Source organism: Leucopleurus acutus (assembly GCF_964270905.1).
Source record: "Leucopleurus acutus genome assembly, chromosome: 3".
NCBI classification, from domain to species: Eukaryota; Metazoa; Chordata; class Mammalia; order Artiodactyla; family Delphinidae; genus Leucopleurus; species Leucopleurus acutus.
In genome coordinates this window covers 161,993,376-162,020,811 of record NC_139145.1, presented here as the reverse complement: position 1 = coordinate 162,020,811, position 27,436 = coordinate 161,993,376, and the positions used below count along the sequence as shown (strand labels likewise).

The window sequence follows — 27,436 nt, the reverse complement described above, 5'->3', positions numbered from 1 at the left end:
CATGGATTTCATCACAGCTTTTCATTGTCTTTGAAAATCACAGGCACTATTGGAAGTACTTGCACTGAGTCCAGCTGTCCTTTAAATGTAGTCTAAATACTCCTCTCTAGAGTCATCGGTGAAACAGAAAGGCCTGGAAACAGGGTGACAAGGTGTAACTGTGTTATCAGTGAAGCAAGGATTTGTGGTGGACGAATGACCTCCACTTCATTCTTGCAAATGAAAAAGCAAGCGTCTGGAGATAAGACAGCATCGTGCCCTGGTTAACTAGGGAGAGCTTCTGCTTCCACAGTGATGTATAAATAATGGTGCCCTTTACCACCATGGGAGTCTTCGATTCAATACAGTAATAGATGTTTGGACTGAATGATGTACAATTCCAGAAAGTTCAATCAAAATGCTAAAATCCAGTGTTCAACCTTCTAGGTTAAACCCTTGTTATCTGGCAGATTTGCACATCCAGACCTCCTTGCCCAATCATGGCAGGGAACACATTCCCTAGGGGGACCCCACTTAGAGATCTGAGTGCTTGAGCATGAAGCACCCAGCCCAACTCAAAGTGTTTGTGAATGAGTCTCCAGTGCTGTGCTTGGCTGTCCCAAAAGGGCTCCAAACCCTGGAGGTTTGGCGGGGGCCGGGGGGGGCGCCATGTCTGAGAAGGGGGTCAGCTGGGAGAGGGAGAGATAACACATTAACATAAAGACTGGATCAGAGTAAGGACATCACTCTAATACTGACCTAGTGGTGTTATCCCTAGGGTAACTTCCAACTATACAAATCGAAGATGATCCAAAAACAATTAAACAGACCAAAATGGAACGCATAGCAGTAAGGATTCAAGGTAGTGCGTTAAGTCTTCATCTTTGGCAAAGTCAAGCACTCACACACCATGAGCAACTCCATGGTGTCCTTTTATGAGCAATTTGATTCAACGTTTACTGAGCACATATGACAGCCTGGATGCTGGCTGAGCTACACAGCGGGGCACAAAGATGGCAGAGGCAGGCCCTGCAAAGTTGTACTTGGTCAAGGTCTTCCGTATTTGTGGAATACCTTATTCAGAAAACAGTAATGAGGTAGAGACACCAAAGCCTAAACAGAAACGTAAAGGGTCATTGGAATAAAGTTTCAGTAAGGCTCAAGAGAAATAAGATGAATTAAATGAGAGAAAAAGATCTAGGAAGAATAAAATAGGACAAAAATAATTCAAGGTAGGAAATATGCTACAGTATCATCAGAATTACTTAAAGAAATGTTTGGCCTCTGTTAAAAAAAAAAAAAAAAAAACTAGGGAAAAAAATGGCAGGCAGCACCTGGATCACACAAAATGAGTCCCCAGGATTAAACGTGCTCGATTCGTGAAGCCATTAATCAAATCACGATGCCCCTGGAAACAAAAGGCTCGTGTTTCCCTAATGCCAGCACAGCGTCCTCACTTCATGTGTGGTCCTGAGCGTTGTGTAAAAGAGGGACCTAGTCTGGTGTCAGCAGTGGCCCCATGAAAGAGACGGACACAGGTCAGCAGGAGTCATTTAAGAGGAAAGCACTGGCCTCCTCTGAAGTCTCTTAAAGACGACTTCGGTGTGACATGCGTCACAGTCCTCACGTCTCGGGGCCTGGAGACAGTGCTTTAAGACAAGACGCCCACAGCCAGGCCAGTCCTGTGTCTCCAGCTTCATTCTCCTGCTCGATGTTCCATTTTCCGGCAAATACCACTGCAGTCTGGCGCACAGACCGCACGGCTTCCCTCCTGGGAGGCCTGGTCTCCGGTCTCCCCTCGGCACGGACACCCCTCTTCCTCACTCTTCCCCTAGATGAACCTGACCCCCTGCAGCCACCTCTGCTAGAAGCCTTCCCCCAGCAGCTCCCAGGGTCAGGGCCACTCAGGGCACCCATATCCTGCCTTTTTGGAGAAGACCTCACAGAATCTTTGAGGATGCACTGATGCTGGGTCAAAGCTCAAAGACGACCCTGCAGGAGTCAAGGATGCTTCCCCCTAGAACCCGAGAGCTTCTCACATCCAACCCACAGAAGAAGAGAGAGGAGAGCCAGCCAGGCACGCTGCACACGACAGCCCTGCTCTGCCCCTGCAGCAAGTGGGCGCGGCCTCGCACTCGGGGCCCGGGAAGCGCAACCAGTTCTCACGCCCCGACAGCTCTGCTGATACTTATCCGTCTGTCCCCTTCTTTCATTCTGTCCTGCAGCTCCTCAGGGGTTTTCTGAGGAATGTTAATAACAGACTTCTCCGACTAGAAGTTATTTGCACCAGGCAGGGAGAGAAGGCAGAGATCACGGGACACCCTTGGGGAGAGATTCTCAGGAGGCAAAGCAGGTTTTCTTCGATATAGAAACCTCCTGGGGTTGGTTTGGGCACTTCTGGCCAGAAACACTACTGTCTAAAGCAAACCACAGCAGAAAAAAGCTATGAGGCCACGTCACCCACCAGAAACTGTCTGATGGAGAAGCTTGCCCTTTGTAAACTGGAAGTTCTAAGCCGAGGGGAGGACTGTATCCTTCAGTGCCATCTGAGGCAAAGAACTGGCTGCAGGCCGGCCCCTACCAAGAGGTATGCCTTTATTTTCTTCATAACTTAGTGCCAGGAGGACTTCTCAGCAACGTTAGTGAAGTGTCTTCTTCGCAACGCTCAAGATTAGCTACAAATCGTTCACAAAAAGAAAGAAGTCCACATACTATAACAGTTGAATTGACATAACTGTTCCAGCATGTCAGTTATGTTCTCCCCGCTTACACCAGCTTTTCAAAGCAAAACATAAAATTCCCAAATAACGAAAACCCATAATATTCCCACAAAAGGATTTCTAGATGCTTGGGGCCCAAGTGCCCATCCTGAGTCTCACACACTTGCCAAGGAGAGGAGGCAGCCTGTACCACAGGCCTGGGGCCCAGGGGGCCGTGTGCACACACGCGCCAGGCCACCACGGGAGGCTTGGATGTGCTGCACAGGCTCCTAAAAGCACCGAGCCGCTACTCCACTTTTTCTAAGGCCCCAGTTCTCCAGGCCACAGGCTTTACAGCCATTGTTCTTATGCCTTTTGGGTCACAGAATTGCCAAAAGAAACCTCTAGAAGCTGCCCAGATCCATGATCTACATGCCTGAATGATGTACAAAACACCTCCATAGACGTACATCTGAATACATCCTCTCAAGCCCCCGTGATGAACATCTGACCTGACGAGGGCATGAGGTGAAGACTGGAAACACACATTCCCCATCTCTGGGTAAAGGCAAGCAAGATTTTCCCTGTGAGATTTCTAGAAGCATCTATCTTTGGACAAAAGAAATGTCGTAAGAAACTCTAAATGAGGGTTGCTTACATATATTTCATATATCATCACCCGTAACACTCCAATATTTGCAATGGAACTAAATGAACGCTAAGCGAGTTGTAATTTACTATTTCTATAGTCTAATCAGCCCCTTCGCACTTAATACCACACCTACATCTTAGGCCTCAGACAAGTCAGTTCTCATGTCTGACTTGCTGGGTGCCTTGAAAATGGCACCAAGATGTTTTTCAAAGTCTTCTTCAGCCCATCCGCTGGCAGGTTATTAATCAGTGCCTGCCACGGGTCAGGAGGTGAAAAGGGCTGTGAGCCAACAGAAATGGAACCAGAGCCGGGCTTGGGTCATTTTGTAAAATGCAAACACCAAAGCAATTAGGCACAACCAAGTCCCAGCAAGGAAAAATAAACATCAAAAAGAGGCAATTTCTTCAACATTCTGGCTGTTGATGTGTTTTCAAGCAGGCCTAATTTCAAAAGTGGTTACGATTTAAAGGAAAAACTAAGTCCGTGCCATCCGAGAGAGAAAACAAAAACGTGGAGGACTGAGATTTTAAATTTCAAATTTCTATCCTTATAAATAAGCACCGGCAGGTCCCCTCCATTTCTCTGACTCTAAGGTGCCCGTGGCTGTAAAACTGCACAACTGCTGCACCACTAAGAAGAGAGAAGAGAGTTCGCACTTAACCTGTGGTTCGCCAAGAAGCTGCAAGAGGCATCTCGATACCCAAGACCTTAAATTGGGGGGAAACATACATCTTTAAGCGATGGTATTATTACCCTGTCGTAAAAGGAAGAAACACTGGCAGAGGTCACACAGCTCCTGTGAACGTAGACCCCAAACGCAAAGCCCATTTATATCATCTTGTAGATCCTGCCCATTGGGGTTTTATAAAGCACAGCAGGTGGATAGAAGCCAGCTGACGTGGTACGTGGTTATGGTTTAACTATTAATTTCCAACATCATGTCAACACAAGCTATGTATGGTTACCTTAGTTGCCGTTTTTTTGTGATAACCTAAAACATTTTACTATAAATTTGAGAAATGGAAAGATGAGTTACTACGTCAACTACCAGAACCGATGCACACTAAGTCATCACAGATCTACAGAACCCCAGTCCCAGCTACGTTACGCCGCACAAATGCCAAACTCTCCCCATCACACCTCAGAGTAAGGTAACAAACCAAACGGATTATTCTCCCCTCATTGAGTTTTGCCTTTCTAGAAGACAGAATTCAACACTGTGGTTCTTATAAAAAACCCCTTAAACTCTAAGTGAGGAATCGCTGTAATATTAAGTTAGAGGTAACTGGTAAACAAAATAAAAATAAGATTTAGCACCAGCAAAGTTATTGACAGCGGCATTATGGAACCTAACAGTCTCATGGGAAACAGTTCAGGTCAGATTCCTTATCTTAATCCTTATGAGGATAGCATCTAGTTCTTCCACATGAGAGGCCCTTGACATTATTATTTTGTTGGGGGATTTCCTTTCTTCACAGGGGTAACTAAGAGCAGATGTTTGCCAAATCGAAATAATTTCAGTTTTTTAACAGCACTTCACGGCAAGTTGCCCATTTAGCCTTAGACTCAACAGCTGCATTCACCTAATACTAAATCTTTTTTGTTCAGATAGACTCTCTGTATAAAACTCACATTGTTTCTGATTGGGATACGGCATTGAAAAGCTAAAACCAACAGCCTAGACACAAAAACTTCCTCCGACGACAGGAGTCTTCTAGTTAGTTACAACCAACCAGTCAAAGTCCTTAAAATCCATCATTACTACTTAGAATACAGACACTCTGTCATGTTTAACAATAAAGCAAAAGAAAATAAAATGAAAAAGAGCTCTACCACAACAAAAAACACACCAATCATTTCTTCCAAAAAAGGTATATCCCATTCTGCAGCTTGCCCAAGAATTTCAAACCAATGCTTAAAATAAAAATGCGAAGGCTTCACGATGTTTTCTTTTAAACCAGATTTCTCTAAAGCATAATGGCATCGTTCAAAAGCAGACAAATAGGCCCAAAAGACAAAGGGATTCTTTTCCAGTGAATGTTATGTTATAATAATGTCATATACATTTCCAACCATCTATAATGAAAGGACTTTGGAGAAACCAAATCTCTGAGTCACCACACCAGGAGGCGGTGTCCTTAAATAAGACAGTGTCAGTCTGGTTGTAAATCTTACCTTCTGCATGTTTGGCTTGATACAGCGAACAAAGAAAGGATTAGAGGAGCTTAGCGTTGCCATTAAGGAATGCAGGGAGTCCTATTAGGAAGGAAAAAGTATATGTTGATTTAGTCTCTTATTATGTCTTTAAATTTCTCAGCACCCTAGGCACTCATCAGGAACAAGAAAAAGAAAACAATATACATCTGAGGAATAATAGCATTTTCATTTTTAATCATGTCATTCTAATAAAACAATGGTATTATAATTGTCATAGAAGTTATTTTACATATGCAAAACTCATTTATGACTGCCTTGACATAGTACCATTAAAAAAAAAAAAAAGAAAAAAATCTGTTCTGTTAACCAGCAAAAAAACCACCCTGGGATATTTCAATGTTTATATAGAAAACCTGAGAAGTATCCACTCTCCACTGAAGTTGTTCCTCTTAATTAATTATTTCCATCAAAATGACAGCTTATACCAGTACCTCACTGGTCTCTGAGCTAAAATCTCTCATTCTTCCTTCAAATCACCAGGCAGATCAATCTTCTGAAATACTACTGTCTTTTCTTTAAGTGTTTTTTAAATTGTGAAGATTTTTTAACATTTACCAAAGCAGACAGAGCATGTGATGGGTACCCATCATCAGCTTCGGCCGCCGGCTCATCTCACCTCATCTCATCCCTGTCCCCGTACACATCACGCCCACTTCTAGTAGAGAAGCAAATCCCAGACACTGTGTTACTTCATTCCTCAATATTTCACTATGTATTATCAAACGCTAAAAACTTTAAAACATACAGAGGTAACCATAATATCATTCCTGAAAAGATTTAACACAAATTCCTTAATATCAATGTGAAAAGGTGCAACTAGCTCGTTTCATTTTAAAACACTCAACTGGCTCGAATTTCATAATTTTTAAACAGCGTATTCTTTGAAATCAGAATGCAAATAAGGTCCCCGTAGTAGTGTAGTTGGTTGCTATATCTACTCAGTCTATTTTAATCCGTTGGTTTTCCCTCCCTCTCCATCTGCGTGTTTCTTTCTTCTTACAATTTTACTGTTGAAGAAACTAGGTTGTCTACTACATTGATTAGTTACTTCTGTGCTCAGAAAGCTTTAGGATTTCTCACAGATGACAGAATGTCCTGGAATTCATGGCCCTTCATACTCTGGTATGGTACCCATTTAACTTCCTACAAGGTGTCCCGTCCTCTGGGAACAGGTCTCACATTCCTGACTCAGGAGTCTGCCTCTTGCCCTTGTCTCTGCCTGGAAGCCCTGCCCACTCTCTTCCATTTCCTTGATTCCTAGTCCAATTTAAGTCCCAAACATCCATAAAGCCTTCCAAGACAACTCCAGGCAACAATGACCTAGAAAAAGACAATGTAACAACGCCGCTGGATGATTAAGAGCCTAGCGTTTACAGTCAGACCCAGGTTCAATTCAAATCCTAGCTTCAGTCCTCAGAGGGACTGAGCAAGCCTCCATTCCCTAAACCTCAGCTTCCTCATCTATAAAGTGGGGACAGTAATACATACTTCTAAGAATATGGGAGAAGTGAACAAGGTAGCATATATAAAGTGATTAGCCCAATGACTGGAACATAGAGGGTGTATAATAAACGGCAGCTATCATTATTATTGTATCCTGTAAGGGTCACACCTGCCCAGCACTGTCAGCTGTGGTGCTGTGGGTCCAGTTCATCCCCAACCATGCTGTAAACAGACCTTAACACAGAACTCGCCCACCGCCTCGAAAGCATCCAACTTTGATTAACTAAATGGAAGAGAGCCTCCCAGAGGGCAAATTTAATAAAGGTCTGTTGACTGACATGCCTCCAGCTCCCCCTCATGCTAAGATTTGGGGGTAAAGCAGAACAATTAAGTTAGAGAAATGGTCTTCATGTTATCTGCCTCTAAACTACCTAAAAGGCTTACATACTTAAAATGCACGTAAGAATGTTTCTTATTTTCCCTGAATTCTAGACATCTGGACAAGGTAACTGACACTGATCTTGTTTAACCATGCACTTGGTTATTCTTCCTAGTTACGATACTGTAAACATACCTGGGAAAAAGAAAAACAATCCGGACACAGGAAGAAAGATACTTTATATGCACATGAGTCTTTAAATACAAATCAGAGTGATCCCAAACGACCAAACAGTCCTTCTTATGAAGACTTACTATTTCGTAAGCTTAGAATAAGTAGCTATTTATTTTTGACAAAAAAAAAAAAATCTACATTTTTGTTTTCATCTGGCTCAGAAAAAAAGAAAAGTATATTTTTTTCCTAGAGCCCTGACTGGTTTAAAAGGATGATAGAAAAAATAATAATAATAAACACTTTCATAGACCTCACAGATACCCATTTCCTATTTTCAATTCTTAAAATCACAATAAAGATGGATCCGTCCAGGCCAGCAGCGTAGACTAACCTTGAATTGCGAGCTGACCGTGGGCCGCCGATGTTTGCTTCCACATTTCAAGGTATCCTGGTTCGTGCGGCTTGAAACGTGTTCAAAGAGGTCGTAGATGAAGTCGAATCTGTGTGAGCGGAGAGCAGGAGGGCCGTGAGGGGTGCACACCCGGTTATGAGGTGCTGGATTACTGTAATCACAATGCATTTCCCCACTGAAAATAACACACCAAGGCCTGGAAGAGCTAAGACAGTGTCCAAAGATTTCACACCAACCACTCCCAAAGAGCTTTAGGCACTGAAAACAGACATGGCCGCTTCGGAGCACCAGAGTCTTACAGAAGAGAAGGGGATTGGGATGAAGATGACTCAGGGCGACAAGCCACTTAGGACCGCTGAGCTCTGCAGAGCTTCTGCAGTCTCCACGCCCTGTAGAAGGGAGGGGTTTGTCTCCTGCACCGCAGAGTTACGAAGATGCGACCAGGTAACGGGTGGAAGGATGCTAACTCTGGAGTGAGCCCGCCCCCCACCCCCGCCGCCACTTCCTAGTTGTGTGACTTAGACACGATGCTTGCCTCTCTCTAGGCCTGTTCTTTTAATCTGGAAAATGGGGGCCACTTTAGGATTTATTCTACACAGCTGGGGTGAGAATGAAATGAGGAAACGAAGGCAAAAGGCTGAGCGTGATGCCTGACACATCCTAAGTGCTGAAGTTTGTTGTTATTATTATTTAAAAGTTCTGTAAAATCTACCGCCACTACTGAGAGAGTAAAAGGCTTCTCAGAAGTTTTTTTTTATCTTCCGTGCACGGAAGATGCTCTGGGCTATAAAACCGGGCTGGGGTGTGTGTGTGGGGGGGTGCCTTCGCGGGGACCAGGAATGAGGCGGTCGGGCATCCGCGCCCCTCAGGGGGACAACGCCAGCACTTCCCTCATCACTTCTCTTCTGCTTGACCCTTTTTCACTTGCATCCCAGGGTGATGTTTCATCCTCGCTCTTTGAACTTCTCTGTGCTTTGAGTGCTTTGGAGTTTTACCCATTAAAACGTCACAGATGCCAAAGGCAAAAGAGAGCAGGTGCAGCAAATAGGCCAAGCCCCTCCTTCTACAGAGAGAAACCTGGGGCTGAAACAACGTTCTTCACCCCACTTCCACAACCACTTGACGTCATGACAGCGGCAACCAGTGAAAGGCCATCTCGCGGGTCTCCAGGCCTGTGCTCTTTTTCACAACAAAATGTTCCAGGTAACCTCAAGACACTGCTTTTATTTAAATGCATCACTTTAAATCTGCTTTGAGAGATAGGTAACCTGCTATGGTATTTTTAAAACGTCGCCATTTTTACAGGCCTGAAAACTTATCTAAAAATAGAAATAGCTGACAAGGTTGTAATTAGGGAATCCTCATAAAAGAGGGTTAAAACAAGTTGAAAGATCAAACACTTCCACCCTGAGCTTCTAAGCTGACACTTTAGAGGGGTTCCCTTCACCCCAATTCTAAGTGACAGGGTGGTCACCTAATACTTTCATTTCTAAAAGTATTCCAGCTTTTTCGTAATTGTGCTTTCCCTCCTTAGATATTAAATATGTGTGTTAGAGACTCACGCTGGATCTGATACAGGTATTGACAACTTTAAGGCAAGGGTTGTTTTCCTCCTTTCTCTCTCACAAAGGCTCCTAAAAATAGGAAGGCTCCTGGTTTAATACATACAAATAGCTAAACTAATCACTAAAACTTTCAGCATGTTTTCCTTAACTACTGGTTTAATGATGTGAATTTACAATTCATGAATGAATAAATGAATGGGTAATTAATCTATCATTTTAGCTGAATAATACTTGTTTATTTCTCTCGATACCCCTTACACTAATGAGAGACATAGGGTCCGACACACCCGAGGCCGAAGTCAATTTAACGCACAGCTCTAAGCTTGCTATGAAGACGGTAGGTCATACTGGTTAAAATCTTAGGTCCCTGGGCCAAGCAGACCAGATCAAATCTAGTTGAGGGATCTCGGGCAAGTCACTTAATCACTGTGAGTCTTAATTTCCTCACCTGCATAACATAATGGATTTACTATTCCAATGCTACCTCATTAAATGGTAGTCACTACCGCGAGTACCATTTTGTATCTCTCGGATCACTTTCTTGATGAAATACTGCCCGGGGAAGAAGATGATAAACCAATTGCCCACACATTAATTTTTCCTGTATTCGTGAATTAAAAGCATCCGCACAAACATCAGTCTGACATCTCGGGGAGAAGACTGACGCACCGGCTTTCCCTCAGCAAGTTGAGAAGATCATCCCTGAAGGTATCTCTGTTCTTCTCCAAGATGCCCCGCACGTCATACTGCACCTGGTTTTCCAAAATAAACAAGAGAAGGCGGAACTGATCAAAAGAATCACTTCGGGCCATCAGCATCCCCTTTAAAAGCTGGGTCCACGGCAAGATGTTAGCTCAATATATTTATGATTGGCTTCTGAAATTACTATTCTCTAAATACCAAATGGGCAAGTATCAGCAAGGATCTTGATTAAGAAGTTACCTCTCCAAGGGTGTGGAGAAAAGGGAACCCTCCTACACTAAGCTGGTGCAGCCACTACACAAAACAGTACGGAGGTTCCTCAAAAAACTAACAAGAGAGTTGCCATGTGATCCAGCAATCCCACTCCTGGGCACACATCCGGACAAAACTCTAGTTCAAAAGATACACGCACCCCCTATGTTCACAGCAGCACTATTTACGATAGCCAAGACACGCAAGCAAACTAGACATTCATTGACAGAGGAATGGATAAAGAAGATGTGGTACATGTATACAATGGAATACTACTCAACTATTTGTATAAAAGAATGAAATAATGCCATTTGCAGCAACATGGATGGACCTAGAGATTATCATACTAAGTGAGGTCACAAAGAGAAAGACAAATACCATATGATATCACTTATATGTGGAATCTAAAATATGACACAAATGAACTTATCTACGAAACAGAAACAGACTCACAGACTTAGAGAACAGACTTGTGGTTGCCAAGGGGGAGGGGGGAGGGGGGAGGGGGGAGGAGGAGAGGGTTGCATTGGAAGTTTGGGATTAGCAGATGCAAACTCATATATAGAATGAATAAACAAGGTCCTACTGTATAGCACAGAGAAATATATTCAATATCCCGTGATAAACCATAATGGAAAAAGAACATAATAACTGAATCACTTTGCTGTACAGCAGAAATTACCACAACATTGTAAATCAATTATCCATCAATAAAATAAATTAAAAAAAAAAAAAGGGAGTTACCTCTCCAGCATAGTGTTTCACTCCAAAATTGTTGACTGCAACTCTGGGCTTCACGTAAAAGTGGTTATTCTAAAAAAAAACAAAACAAATAGAAATGCCTAATTTCACTCACTGATTTCCTGACAGTATAACTATAACTGACAGCGAAAACAATTGCAAAGCCCACGACCTATCAGAGGTTTAGGACACATCGTGTGATGCACTTCATCAAAACCAGGCAATTCTGGTCTGTGTCATTGCATTAGGTTAAAAATGTTAAATTTTATACACTAGCTAAACATGGGCATATTCTGACAAGCAGCCTACAATCTATGCCTTTGGCTTATTTCCATTTAGTTAGAGCAGAGAAAAGCTTTCGTTTGAGGAAAAAAAATTCACTGTGGGAGGCACAGTAGGGTCAACAGCACCGAGATCTGTCATGTGTCACATCTTAATCCACAGATGTGCTATTCAGACACAAGGAGGAACTGGCAGGTTTGGACATACAGCATGCTGAGTGTGTAACTTCTCCAATAAGGTGCCGTCTGTGGCTTGAGGAAAATGGCTTTCTTCATTGATAAGGGCTAGGAGACCAAGTTTCTAGAAGAGGGGAAAAAAAGTTAAATATGAATTAGAAGGTTTTGGCTCTGTTTATTTTTACAGCTCCTTTCCTCTCTACTCTCTATCAAGTAAGTGGTCAAAAAGGCATAATAACTTCTCAGAATGAAAAATTCAGAAAGACACACTATTAAGAAATCTAGTTCATTCCACACTAAAAAAACTGAACCCCCTGCAATTTGGTGGACAAAACTTTTACAACTGGCCAATCCACTATCGGAACTGCAAAGTTTTTGATGACGACTTAAAATCTATGGGAAGCCAATTTGCACACTGTTGATTCTTAAAATATTGACTTCAACGAGACAATGGGTTTGAAGCAGCCAAGTATTTAAATGCAACCTTGCACATTTACATGTATGTTTCCAAACGGTCCACTGTGCTCTAAACATTCACATCTTTGATGTGCGTGTTAGTACAAGCTGTTTTGTTCCCATAAATATGAATCAGCCCAGCTGGACACCCTTGGGACTGTTACCAATTCTTCAACAGTGTGTTACCTTCTCAATCAAGTCCAGGCATTCTCCATTGTCTATCCAGTCAATGTCTTCCCACACTAAGCCTTCTCTGTGCAAAGATTAAAAAGGGCCAGGTTGTAGTCAAATATAGCTTCAAAACTATCCAATGGAGGGGCTCATTTTCTTAAAAAATTTGAAATGGAATTTGATGAGTGCTTACCTGCTATATTCCAGTTGTTCTAAAGAAAAGATATGCTTGTTGAAATACTCCTGAAGCTTCTCATTTGCATAGTTTATATTGAACTGCTCAAAGTGATTCACCTAAGGGAGGAAACCATTCAACAAGTGTCTTTAGAGCCCTGACTATTACATAAAAAGGCCAAACAAGCCACGATGGAGAAAGGTATGGAGGTTCCTTAAAAAACTAAAAATACAGCTACCATACGATCCTGCAGTCCCACTCCCGTGCATATATCCAGAGAAGACCATAATTCAGAAAGATACATGCACCCCAATGTTCACTGCAGCACTATGTATAATAGCCAGGACATGGAAGCAACCTACGCGTCCATCAACAGAGGAATGGATAAAGAAGACGTGGTACATATATACAACAGAATATTACTCAGCCATAAAAAAAAAAATGAAATAATGCCATCTGCAGCAACATGAATGGACCTAGAGATTGTCATACTGAGTGAAGTAAGTCAAAGACAAATACCATATGATATCACTTATATGTGGAATCTAAAAAAAAATGGTACAAATGAACTTATCTACAAAACAGAAATAGTCATAGATGTAGAAAACAATCTTATGGTAACCATGGGGGAAAGGGGGGGAAGGATAAATTGGGAGATTGGGATTGACATGTACACACTACTATATATAAAACAGATAACTAGTAAGGACCTACTGTAGAGCACAGGGAACACCACTCAACACTCTGTAATGACCTATATGGGAAAAGAATCTAAAAAAGAGTGGATAGATGTGTATGTATAACTGATTCACTTTGCTGTACAGCAGAAACTAACACAACATTGTAAATCGACTATACTCCAATAAAACATTTTTTTAAAAAGGCAAAAAAAGGGCTTCCCTGGTAGCGCAGTGGTTGGGAGTCCGCCTGCCGTTGCAGGGGACACGGGTTCGTGCCCCGGTCCGGGAAGATCCCACGTGCCGTGGAACGGCTGGGCCCGTGAGCCATGGCCGCTGAGCCTGCGTGTCCGGAGCCTGTGCTCCGCAATGGGAGAGGCCGCAACAGTGAGAGGCCCACGTACCGCAAAAAAAAAAAAAAAAAAAAAAAAAAATCTGCAGAGAAACATATCAATGTTTGTTTCAAGAGGCTTGCTTAAGATTATCCCACTCGCTGGAAGCATACCTCAAAGTTTTCAAATCCAAAGATGTCAAGGATGCCGACAGACTTGAAGTCATCTTTGCCTTTGATCCTGCCGTTGATCTTCTTGATCACCCACTCGAAGCAGCGTGCGTAAAGCGCCATGGCCAAGGAGTCCCTGCTGTCTGCTGCCTGTGGGGAGAGGAGACAGGGCCACGGTGCCCAGATGACCCCGGGCAGCCCAGACAGGCAAGTCCATCCCCGCCCCACTCGGGAGACACACTCACTCAACATCTATGCACCCCATGTCAGGTAAGCCAATACCGTCTAGGATAACACAGCTGTCTAAAGAAAGGGTAGCCTGGAGCCTGCTTATCCACTTTACAGCACGATTCACCAAGAAGTCCTTGAAGTCAGGCTTTCGAATTCAACTTTATAGACTGAGTTGTAAGAAAGGATCTGAACCCACAGCTACAAATTTTATCAGGTTTCAAACAATAATTAAGACCTGACCTCTCTCATTATCACCTTCTCATATTTCACTCTGTACACATAAAAGTTTTCTTCCTGGCATGCTTAGCGTTTCTACTTACCCAGTCAAGAAACAGCTGTGAGATGGGCTAGCGCATATAAGAGGCTCAAGGCAGTAGCAGAAACAAAAATAAGTAATACAACATACTGTTGCACTGTTTTCATTAATAATAATAATAATTATTATTACAGCCAATGTTTATGGAATTCTTACTCTGCACCAGTCATGAAGCATTTAGCATATATATTTTTATTATCATCCTTACTAGAATCCTATGAATTCGGTATAATTATCCTTGTCTTACAGAGGAGGAAACTGAGGCACAGTGAATAAATTTCCCAAGAACAAAATATAATAAGCCGAAGAGGCAAGGCTCAAACTCGGGAAATGTCCATCAGGCCCCTTTCTCCTAATGACTCTGCTACACCGTCTCTAAGAAGACAACTGAACCACTTTGTGTACCCCCCTCAGCGTGGATGTCTTCTTTATTTTGATCCTGAGCCAAACTCATTCAAATGGTTCACTGCAGCTACTTATTCGAATCAAAGCCACAGATCTGCAGACCCAGGAGCATCTTGAAAAGTTGCTTTGAGGGCCACACGCCTACCTGTTGAACGTTGAGAGGCGTCAGGATCTCCTCCCCCCGGAGGGACATGGATCTCTGGGTCAAGGCATCTGTGAGCTGTGCTGGGTCCAACCCAAGTAACTCTGCAGACCTGCCCAAGGCTGGGGAGGAAGGACAAGGCAAACGTGGACACACAGGCCATGGGACCCCGAATGGGTGCAAAGCCAACTCCACAGAGCGACACAGTAAAGCAGAGAATATTCCTAAGTCCCTCAGGCAAGACCTACAGGACACACATTCTTCTGGTAGGTTATTCACTCCTTTAATAAGTCTTAGGTTTACAGCAAAGAACCTGGTGCTTGGACCGAGTATGGTCCAAAGACCCCGAGGTGGGTTCCCCAAGACCCCCAAGAGGTTTGCAAGGTCATAACTATTTCAATAATAAGACTAAGATGTTATTTGATTTTTCACTCTCATTCCCTCACCAGTATACAGAAGAATATCCCAGAGGCTACATGACATGAGGTAGCCCAACAAACTGAAGGCAGAAGCAGGAGAATCCAGCTGTCCTCTGTTACATCAGATATTGTAAAAATTTACAAAATCGTTAGACAATGTCACTCTTCACTGATTTGTTTTGGTTTGTTTTGGAAGATGGTCTTTCAAAGAAAATGATGATATTTATTGTATTATATGCAATGGGTTTATTATGGTTATTTTGGAGCAAATTTATTTTTTTTAACTGCCTCTGTTTTAATTTCTAATGCGGTAAACATCAACAGATATGACCCACAGGAACAAAAGCTCTTCGGAATTCTCTGTGATTTTAAAGTTATTAAGAGGCACTGGGAGCAAACGTTTGAGAACAACAGGCCTGCAGCCCTGGGCAACTCTAGGGCTACTTTCAACTTCAACTCATCCAATTCCCAGCCTCCATGTCCTTGTCCATTGCGTCTATCAGAAAAGTTTAAAAGATAAATCACTCCAGGAAAATGATAACTGATATTGTTATGTGTCTATTAACTCAATCTTGACAACACATCTCTGTCGTGCACTTCACAGATGAGAAGTCACAAGTACTGAAGGGATAAGTAACCCAAGGAAACAGCTTGCGGCAGAGCTGGGCTCCGAACCAATTATTCTGGCTTGAAAACTAATGGTCTTAACCATTCCACTATGGCAGCCTTCAATAACCATGAATAGCTATGGCAACACTCATGCCTGATTCATAACATTTCTCCTACATCCAATTCTTGTCGCTCCTATTTCCTCTTATTGGGCCCACTGTCCTTCTTTCTTAGTAAACACGAGAACACAGCCAGTAATCACTTGTCAGATGCTTTGACCCTTTATTAGCTGACCGTTCACATCAGATACAAAGCTCTGTAGCTCTTATTCAAGGGCTCGAAAAATTTTTTCTGTTAAAGACCAGATGGTAAGGATTTTAGACCTATGTTTCCTATGAGGCAAAAGTCAAGGAAGTAAAGGAGGGAGGAACAATCTTACCTGTTTTGAAGGAAACTTGTGCTCCACCAGCAGTGATAAATTCTATGTTCCCAAGATGCAATATACCAGCAAGCAACCTCAAAACTTCCCGAACTTCTTCCTTGCTAAACTGCATTACCTCCATTGCCATCTAGAAGAAAATATTTAATTTTTAATCTGTTTTCATACTAAAGAAAATGAAAAATACTCCTTCCTCAGTAAAGTTATTAAGTATTATTCTCAAGGCAAGAAAGCAAGAAATAGATGTATGCCCCCTCACTTTTTTTAAGGTTTTAAAAAAAATTATTAATTAATTCATTTATTTTTGGCTGCGTTGGGTCTTTGTCACTGCACGTGGCCTTTCTCTAGTTGCAGCAAGCGGGTTTCTTGTTGCAGTGGCTTCTCTTGTTGCGGAGCACGGGAGCTAGGCACATGGGCTTCAGTAGTTGTGGCACGCAGGCTCAGTAGTTGTGGCTCGCGGGCTCTACAGCGCAGGCTCAGTAGTTGTGGTGCATGGGCTTAGTTGCTCCACGGCAAGTGAGATCTTCCTGGACCAGGGCTCAAACCTGTGTCCCCTGCATTGGCAGGCAGATTCTTAACCACTGCGCCACCAGGGAAGTCCCGCCCCCTCACTTTTAAATGATAAAGACTTTACACAGGTACACATAAAAGAAAAGCATGACATTAAAAAAGAATTGTAGAATACTTAGAGATAACCCAATCAGTAAGATAAAAGTAAATACCTGCCTTACATACAAGACTCCTATTCATGCCACAAAAGAATTACCCCAGAGAGTCACAGTAATGATGGTGACAAAGAAATACTTTTTCTACATGTATCAAAATGTAATGGAACATTTATTATTTTCCTACACATAAAAAATGGTGGGGGGGATACTTCATGAGACTCCTCTAGTGTAAACTTTGGGGACTTGTCTTAATTTTAAATGCAGCAGGGACCCCAGTAGGTGGAATGAAATTCTCTATCAGGGGCTGAACAGATAGGAGAGTCTACTGTTCCTTTTATAAGAGATGCTGATGGAAAACCTGAGTGGATCTAGATCTGTCTTCCCTGGAAAGTCATCACATCGCTATTTTCCATTTCTCCAAAGGATTTTTCAAGTCTTATTTTGGCCTCTGGATACTAAATGGAAGTTAACATAATGCTGATTTGGGAAAAATAAAAATAAACAGGCACCTACAGGGGTTTTGGTTCCCAACGAGTATCTAAGCTGAAGCCAGGCATCTTCTGAATCAGATCTAAGATTTGCTCATTTTCTCTTCTGATTTGGGAGCCATATTCTCATCAGAAAAAGAGCTAAATAGCCCCCTCCAACACACACACACCGCACACACGCATGCACACACAACTGAGGACAGAATCGCTGGCTATACTGATGAACATAAGCTACAAAGAGAACTCGGACCCATAATTGTTACAATGACCACAGGAGATGTGAAGACGGAAGCCACACAGCACTTTGAAGCCATAGAAACTGCAAAAGGAAATGACTGGAGATTTTAAAATGTGAAGAGTTTAATTTCTTTACAAGGAAAACAACAAAGCCAGAAACAAAGGGCAAAAACAACACACAGGGAAACAGAATTAAAAGAAAAAAATTGTAAGGCAAGGAGCAATAGCGATATTAAGAGACCCATGAGCGATGAAAATAAAATAGGCACTTCTCGTAAGAGGAAGTGCAAATCCACAGAGAAATGTTTTCCTTCCTAGAAATCCAATAGGCACAAATTGAAGAAAATGAGATAGCTTCTATTAAATTACCAAAAATCTTTCTGAATGATAAAATGCGTGAAAGTGAGGTATATCTGCACTGGTCACTGGTAGTATAAGTTAGTATAATCTTTTTGGAAAACAAGATTATGGGGCAGCATTGTGCTGGGCCACGTATTTACATAATCTCATAATGTTCAGAGAAGTTACTTAACTTTCTCAGGGTTACACAACCAAGAGTCAAAGTCAGGCCTGATGAACCCAAAGTCTAGGAACTTACTGTCTATCCAGCTCTATGCTTTTTTTCTTTCTATGTCCTTAGAAAGTCCATCTCCTGTGTAATCTCCCTTCACTGCAACACTGGGGATTTGTTCTGAGGAAAATCTCAACAGGAAGGAAAGTTTTGTAAAATATTCACTACAGTGTTTTCTTAACAACACTTTCCGAGAGAAAAAAAAATCTAGCTCTCCTACAATCAGACAAGTCCAATATAGCAAATGAACTTGTTAGAACAGTATATCGTTTTTAAAAGAAATGATGAACATTATATAGAAACGATATTTATGATAGCTGTATGCAAAAAGTAAAAAATTATTTTTGTAACTAATTTTTTCAAGAAAATCATCTGGGAAGAAAATCTACAAAATTAAAAATGGTTGCCATGTTACTGCTGGTAGGTTAATGGACACTGCATTCGATGACGTCTTTTAATGTTGTTGACATGTTTGTACTGTAACAACCGAGTCTCTTAATGGATCAATGGGTAAATAGATTGCTGTCTATTCTGTGGAATACTACTCACCAGAAAAAGAATAATTGAGTGATGTGTGGCTTGGATGAGTGAAAGAAGCTAGACACAGGAGAATAGATTCTCTATGATTTCATTTACAGGAAACTCTAGAAAAGACACACTTTCCTAGGTTTCCTAGGGCAGGGGCTGGGGCTGGGATTGTCTAGGAAGGGGGACAAGCAACTTTTAGGGTGTAAAACTGTCCTTCGGTTTGACTGTGGTTGTGGGTATATGGGTGCATAAATTAAAAATTCACTTTATACACTTTCCATGAGGGCATTTTATTATAGGTACATTATAATGCAATAAAATTGACTACAAAAAAATTAAAAGACAATGAATTGTTTAGCCAAGGTAGAGAAGACTCATTTCATGGGTTCAGACAGAAACTGACACAAAGAAGAGGAACTATTAGCCTAGTGCTTATCAATCTTTAAAAGCCTACGGGAAAATAATTATTCAAATTTACTTATTCTGGGCTTCCCTGGTGGCGCAGTGGTTCAGAGTCCGCCTGCCGATGCAGGGGACACGGGTTCGTTCCCCGGTCTGGGAAGATCCCACATGCAGCGGAGCGGCTGGGCCCGGAAGCCATGGCCGCTGAGCCTGCACGTCCGGAGCCTGTGCTCCGCAACGGGAGAGGCCACAGCAGTGAGAGGCCCGCGTAACGCAAAAAAAAAAAAAAAAATTTACTTATTCCAAAAGCAAAGAAATATGGCTAAGAAATACAGATTATTTATTATGCTCAAGACTTTTAAAACACTGGTAAGGACCAAATCAGACCTCAGCAAAATAATTATAAAGCACCTATGCTGTGAAAAAGTTAATATTTTCCCTTTCTATGACTAAAGTTTTCCTCATGTATCACAAGACGTATTCAACACTAATTTATACAAATTTTCTAAGCTCATTTTAGGATGACCACAGAAATGAAAATGTTCACTGTTAAGTCACCTGCCTGGACTCTACGTAACACTAAAGAAGTAAGATCTTCCATAGACTCGTGGTTGCCATGGGTGGGGGGAAGGGGGGAGGGCGTGGGGGAGGGTTGGAGTGGGAGCTTGGGATTAGTAGATACAAACTAACAGATAAACAAGGTCCTACTGTACAGCACAGGGAACCATCTTCAATATCCTGTAATAAACCATAACGGAAAACGCAAAAAACAATATATATGTACAACTGAATCACTTTGCTGTACACCAGAAACTAACACAACATTGTAAATCAACTACAGTTCAACTAAAAAAAAAAAAAATCTCTATACCTGTGTAAAAAAAAAAAAAATCTTCAAAAAATAAGTCCCCAGTAGTAGACAATTGCAAACTGCAGAATGAAAAATATCAAAAGATAATCTGTGAAAAAAATTCTTGGTTAAGTTCTGAAAATACATACAAAGATTTCATGTGGAGATATGAAAGCAAGTGAATAAAATGGGCTCACTGTATGAACAAATTTGTAACTTCTTCACTTTCAAGTTTAACTCTAAGTGAATTAGTTAATTAGTTAGGAGTGTGGTGACAAGTGGCAACTGCATTAATCAGACCATGGGGTAATTTAATGGCTGCAAACAATTATCACCAGCGCCAGCAAGAGTCTCCATTCATTGTCTCCTACTGTCCAATTTACAGTCTTTTTAGTAGCAATCTCCACCCCTTTGGCAAGAGTAGCCCCTTAAGCCTTCTTTTTTAAAATTTTTTTTATTGAAATATAGTTGGTTTGCACTGTTGTTAAGCCTCCTTATAATTATGTTTTCTCAACAATATGGTTCAAGACTCAAAAAAAAAAAACCCTGGGAAATTCTCAGCACAGTTCAGAAGCGCTAAATAGCAATTTAGTTATAAAACTGGCACAAAGGTATACAAAATGTTTTCAATAAAGTCTTTATCAAGCACATAGAAAACAGGTGACTGTGTGCGTGGTGGGGTAGTGACGACAAATACATGATACAATCCCAACCGTTAAGGATGAAAGGAAGGAAGCCAGGCTTTTCACGCTAGAAACAAACAGGGAAGAGGGACGGATTTCAGGTACAAAAGGTACATCCACTCAGGGACTCAGTGGGGAGGTGGGGAGCGCCATCCAAGGGAGCCAAGGGACCTCAGGTGAGTCACGAACAAGTGAAATGAATAAAATGGGGGGAGAGGAGGCTTGTTCTGGGCACAGTAAATCACAAGTTAAGTTCTTCGGTAATTCACTGTGTAATTTTATATTAGGCAAGATGATGTTATTTTATAATATAAAATTTGCTTCTACTCTCATATTTTCCAACACTGAACGAGACTGAGGTTTTAAAATTTTTTAAATTTTATTATTATCTTTTAAATTTATTTTACATTTGGCTGCATTGGGTCTTCGTTGCTCCACGCAGACTTTCTCTAGGCGAGCGGGGACTACTCTTTGTTGTGGTGCATGGGCTTCTCATTGCGGTGGCTTCTCTGTTGTGGAGCATGGGCTCTAGGTGCGCAGGCTTCAGTGGTTGTGGCACATGGGCTCAGTAGTTGTGGCTCGTGGGCTCTAGAGCGCAGGCTCAGTAGTTGTGGCGCATGGGCTTAGTTGCTCCGCGGCATGTGGGATCTTCCTGGACCAGGGCTCAAACCCATGTCCCCTGTATTGGCAGGTAGATTCTCAACCACTGTGTCACCAGGAAAGCCCCAAAGGCGGATTCTTAACCACCACGCCACCAGGGAAGCCCGAGACTGAAGTTTTTAACTGTGGCAAAACTGAGGTATAAAGTCAGCCCTTTATTTATTTATTTTTAATTTTTACTGGGGTATAGTTGATTTACAATGTTGTGTTAGTTTAGGTGTACAGCAAAGTGAATCAGTTATACATATACATATACCCACTCTTTTTTAGATTCTTTTCCCATATAGGTCATTACAGAGTACTGAGTAGAGTTCCCTGTGCTATACAGTAGGTCCTTATTAGTTATCTATTTTATATATAGTAGTGTGCATATGTCAATCCCAATCTCCCAATTTATCCCTCCCCCCAACACGCCCTGGTAACCATAAGTTTATTTTCTACATCTGTAACTCTATTTCTGTTTTGTAGATAAGTTCACTTGCAGCCTTTTTAAAGATTCCACATATAAGCGATATCATGTGGTATTTGTCTTTCTCTGTCTGACTTACTTCACTCAGTATGACCACCTCTAGGTCCATCCATGTTGCTGCGAATGGCATTATATTGTTCCTTTTTTATGGCTGAGAGCCCTTTAAATCTTTATAATATCTGACTCACGAGGAGTCAACTTATGGATGCATGGGCTCACACCATCAAAAATCCATGGGTACACCCAGTAAGACCTAAATGGGTACACCCAGTAAGACCTAAATGGACACCCAGTAAGACCTAAAAGGAAACCCCAGTCCTGGTCCATGGCCAGGCACGCCATTAACATTCAATATTTGTGGAGTCAAAGAATGAAGAGATTATCACTCATCAAAGACTCTTGTTACTACCCCACGCACTTCATCAGCCACTATTCTGGTGGGTCAAACACAGGCAGTAAAAATAAATTCGTTGTTACTGACTTGAAATAGCTTCATCCTGACTCAACAATTTATAGTGGAACTTGGAAGGCTGCAAAAAAATGGCTATGAAATTTAGCATATGTTCACCATCTCTGCCCCAGGAAAAACTAGGTTCCTTAAAATGGCTCAGGATCCCTCACAGGTACATATTTATATTAATGTCAGTTGGTATCAATAAGGAATTCTAATAATACATGAATTCTTAATGAAATAAGCAAAATTCTTAAAAGGTCCTATTGCCAGAGTATACTGACATTAAAGTTGATAAAAAGGAATAATGGATTGTTTTTTTAGTAGCTGAAAATACCAGAGGTGACATTTTCATATGTAATTCACAGAAATAATCTCTCTCCGTTAACATTTTAACACATTCTTCAAACAAATGTCCTTGAGTCCCAATAGAATGTGGTCCCTTCCCTTCCTTTAATCTCAAAACCTCTGGGAAAAGGAGCTTTATGGAATTAAAGTATGAAGATACAAATTTAAATGGTATTTGATTTTGGAAGAAAATAAAGACAAATTACATGATAAAACAACATAGCATAATCTATTTCAATCATCTTTATTTCTTCAGCAGAATGTAGGGATTATATATATGGACACTAAAAAGTAATTGCAAAGTAAATATTTAAGTATCTATAAATAGAATTCTTATAAGTCTGGTGTGTACATTCACTATGTCAACTTCATGTGTAAATTTTTCTTCCTTTCTAGATGACATGTCTTTTCATGGTAGGACCAAATTTCAAATGCCAAAACCTATCATTTCAATTTAAAAATAAAAGTTAGCAATCACTGAAAACAGGCCAAGCTCCACAAGCTTCCTTTCTGTAGCTACCAGAAAGAGCAAACAATTCTGGATCAGGAAACAATGCCCCAGGAGGAAGCCATCAGAGTACCCTCTCTCCAGTCACTCCCAGGACGAGGGAGGGCCTCGCTGCCCACTGGCTCACCGCGGCCAGTGAGCTAGTCAGTATGGCCCCGCAGCGACACTGCAACTTGAATAACTGGGAGTCTGTCTACCACTGCGAACAACCACCTTCCATCACAAAGTAAATGGAGAAAGCTCATGTAGTTGAAGAAGTCCAGGATGCCAAAATAAAACTGAGAAAGAAAATTTTAAATACTTAAACATCTCTTAAAGTCCAATTTGCAGGGCCAAATCCCATGCCGCCGAGGGTAGGTACACAGCAAAAGGCGCTGTCAGCGGGAGGCTTTTTGTTAATAGGATGAAGGAATGAGAGATGACAGAGACACCGCCCTACGTTATAAATGGCAGAATGGGACATCTTTAAAAGAAAGGCTGAGGGGAAGATGATCACGATATTACAGCCTCATCTGTTTTTAATTTCATTTTCAGTTTAAGGATACATACATTAGATGTGGGGAAATGATGTGTGATATATATCCATTTAAAAGTATGCTTTGATTCCATTCCACGAGGCATTCTTATGAACAATCTAGAAAAGTAAATGGGTATATAGAACCAAGTTGTCGACAACAACTAGAAAGACAAATCTGGGTGCACGTAAAGCAGTGACTACCTACCTGCCTCCTGGTTAGAGTGTGGGATTTGGAGTTAGTTAGACTTTGTCTACATACAGGCTCTATTAGGTGCTGTGTGTGGTTAGACTGGCCACCAACCTCTCTGAGTCACAGAACATAGACAATCATAGTTCTACCCTCACAGGGTCGTTAGAAGCAGGGAGATGGTAAGTCTGCAGAGCAGGCCCTCAGTCGGTGTTAGCTGCATTTATGATGGATCAATTCTAGATCCGCTGACTCCAAATGCTGAACTAATGACTCTGGCGAAGGAACCGAGACCACGCTGATGAAATCTACCAGCCCCACTCAATCAGGTGGGGCTGTTAATAATGCTCGATGACCAGGCCTCCTAAATGCAGTCACTTTATAACAAAGTCCCAGGAAATTTGAGAACTGCAGGAAACCGCACAGGTCCACACTGCAGAGTCTTAAAATGCCTACTTCTGTGTGATCAGAATTGGTTACCAGGATGCGGCTATGAGAACAGGATGAGACCCGAACAGTCACCTGGTCTAACTGTTGACAGATTTCTTTTTAACTGCAGAACCAATTATTCGAAAAAATGTTTAATTGTAAGCCCTGAAACAGAGGATCTGCTTGCTCCAGTCCCAAACCTGTGATTTTTTTGTTTTGCTTTTCTGACCACTATTCCAAGCCAACCACCCACCTGTCCTGAAGGTCAGACGTTCACCCACCTTCTAAAGAGAGAGGATTCCCTTCCATGACTTGGAACAAGAAGAAAGGACCTATTCCCGCACAGCGGTACAAATGTGATTTCTTTTTTTATTAAAAAAAATTTTTTGAAGCAGAAATGAAAGCTGTCGCTTTTTCTTTTTTTGGTCACCTTTAATAAAGGAAAATAGGAAAGTAACTTACAATAACTTCCCTAAAGGATTCCTGGTCACTGATTGTCTTGTCTCCTACACATCCAGATTGATTCAAGTAGTGGTAGTTTTCTGGCACAGATAAATAAAATTCTTCTACAAAAAGAAAAAGAAAAACACAACATCAGTATTTGACTGGCCAGGGTAAGACATAATTTAAAAGAGTTTTCACTTTGCAACTTTATTTTTTAAAGTACAAAAATAATTCTATGCTCCTAATGGTCCACTATTAAGATTAAAACATTCCCTCTTAATCATCATCTAGGGAAAACAGAATTATTAAATTCGATGGGATGGAAGAAAATGTTACTGAAAAAAGTAACTGATGAGGATCCTGTGTTGATTGGTTTTTTAAAAATCAGATGTTTAGAAATTAGCGTTATTTGGGTGTGACTTAAAAGTAAAACCAGTTGTAATACATTATGTTTTTTTTTTGTTTTGTTTTTTGTTTTTTTTCCCGGTATGTGGGCCTCTCACCCTTGTGGCCTCTCCCGTTGCGGAGCACAGGCTCCAGGCGCACAGGCTCAGCGGCTCCACGGCATGTGGTATCCTCCCGGACCGGGGCACGAACCCATGTCCCCTGCATCGGCAGGCGGACTCCCAACCACTGCACCACCAGGGAAGCCCACATCATGTATTTTTCACAAATATTCTTTAAATCAGAAAAGAACTAAGATTCCGAAACAAACCAAAAAAATTCACGATTTCTCTATTGATGATTTTCCCCCTACGTTATCTGGCTCTAAATGAACTCAGTGTCTTTGGTCATCTCACACATTTCGTTTCAATTGGTGGAAGAACAACAAAGTCCAAACAGATGTCTCCTCATCCACAGATGGGTTTAAAGGCAAAATGAGCTGCGAGCACATATGTCTCTGCAGCTGTCCCATCACTCACCTTTCTCTTCACGCTCTAGCCCTGCCAGCAGTGCATAGAATATGTGATAATTCCTTTCCCCGGGATTTTGCCTTACTACTCGGTTCTGTGAAGAGAAATCAGATTTCTGTTCAGAGATGTTTCCTCTGCTTAATGACCATGAGCCGGTAATTGCCGAAAACAGTTATTGTGAGAGATAATGTGAATTAAATCACGTTTACTTACTTTTTCTAATAAATCTTCATGTGATAAGCAATGGTAAGTCAAGGAACAAAACAAGGATACAGGAGGCTCAATTAGTCTTTAGTTTTCTATTCTTTGTTGTCCAAGTAATCACAATTTCCTGTGTCTTGGACATTGAGACTTCTGGTGCAAAAGGTAAGCAAACGATACAGACCGTTTCATCAAAATCCAATTTCAGACATGACACGTGTACCCAGGAAGTATCACACTAGTTAAAGAATTGATTTCAAACAACAAATATATGATGTCTGGTTAGGAGTCCAAATTTGCAGATTAGGGACATGATATCAGAACTTCCCCAAAGAAAGATGGTTCCTTATCACCTAGGATAATGAACAGGTCAGGCACAGTAATACTGGAGCAGTGACCAGGTAGAACCAGAAAGAAACGTTTCATATCCTGTTATCTGTCCTTAGGATAAGCAAGAACAGTTTCCACTAGAGAGTCATAGTACTACAGACCAAAAGCTAAACGAAACAGGATACAATCTATGATTCTCCCGCCCTGGATATTTCCCTTCTGGCAGATGTTCAGCTGAACAAACTTCCCGAAGCGACTGGAGTTGTTGTTATACACGGTCTTGGCGTTGCCGAAGGCTTCCATGATGGGGCTGTGAAAGAAGCCAGGACAGCAGCCGGTGTTAATTAGGGTCCATCTAAAACTGGCAACGACAGTCCTCACCGACGGCAAAGCAGACAACTGCAAGAAAAATCTGAAATCAAAGGGACCTCTGGCGATCATGTTTATTTCAGAAGAGCCAGATTTTCCCAGCACTTGCTGAAATGGGTTTATAATGAGCGTCCATCTCGGGGCAGAGAACTCGCAGCTGGGTGTGCGGGCAGAGGATGCTACAGAGAGTCAAGGAGACCACGATGGCTGGTCCCCATACAGATCAGCTTATATACGCGAGCCAGGGGTTGCACAGGAAAAGCCCCTGCTTGAATTCTAGGAAGTGAAAAAGTCCCAGCCCTGGAAATTTCACCCATTTGTTGTACATCCCGGGGGGAACATACAACTTCCTTGGGTCTCCTCCGACTGTAAAATGTGGTCAGACTAGGTCAGGGGTCAGCCATCTTTTTCTGTAGAGGATCAGATAGTAAATACTTTTGGTTTTGTGGGCCATGTGGCTTCTGATGCAGCTACTCAGCTCTGCCACTACAGCTCGAAAGCAGCTGTAAAAAATATGCAAACGAGGGGAACTGTGTTCCTATAAAGTTTTATTGATCAAAACGGGCCGCAGGAGGAAGATGAAAACGGTCTAGAGGCGGATGGTGGTGATCGCTGCACAACAATGTGAATGTACTTCACGCCACTAAGCTGTACACCGAAAAATATTGAAAGTTATACATTTTTTGTTATGCGCATTTTAGCACAATTTAAAAAATAAATGTTGAAGGCTAGAAAAACAAAACCCAAACAGGCTGCAGGATACCAGCGTCAGGCTGAAGTTTGCTGACTCCTGGACTAATTTCTAAGTAATAGGACCTGAAAAGTCCCTACTGGTTCTAAAACCTTACAAGGCACCAATCGGACACAGGGCAATTACACATTTTAATTAGAATTTCAGAGGCTACTGCACCATGGCCCTCTTTCAAAGCTCTGAGGTCACTGCCATCGATGTGGCATTGTTCTGCAA

The 27,436-nt window shown here is 41.7% G+C and overlaps 1 protein-coding gene across 1 annotated transcript in view; it reads right to left on the bottom strand.

Moving 5' to 3' along the window:
- The window catches only part of MYO10 (myosin X), a 218,403-nt gene that overhangs the window by 66,222 nt on the left and 124,745 nt on the right, over nt 1-27,436 (bottom strand). Inside the window, 14 exon segments of the mRNA XM_082836186.1 lie at nt 5,506-5,586; nt 7,935-8,043; nt 10,190-10,272; nt 11,219-11,287; nt 11,705-11,797; nt 12,316-12,382; nt 12,494-12,594; nt 13,658-13,804; nt 14,752-14,870; nt 16,216-16,345; nt 24,674-24,777; nt 25,579-25,663; nt 25,783-25,796; nt 26,286-26,410. Of these exon segments, the coding sequence (XP_082692312.1) occupies nt 5,506-5,586; nt 7,935-8,043; nt 10,190-10,272; nt 11,219-11,287; nt 11,705-11,797; nt 12,316-12,382; nt 12,494-12,594; nt 13,658-13,804; nt 14,752-14,870; nt 16,216-16,345; nt 24,674-24,777; nt 25,579-25,663; nt 25,783-25,796; nt 26,286-26,410 (1,327 nt within the window).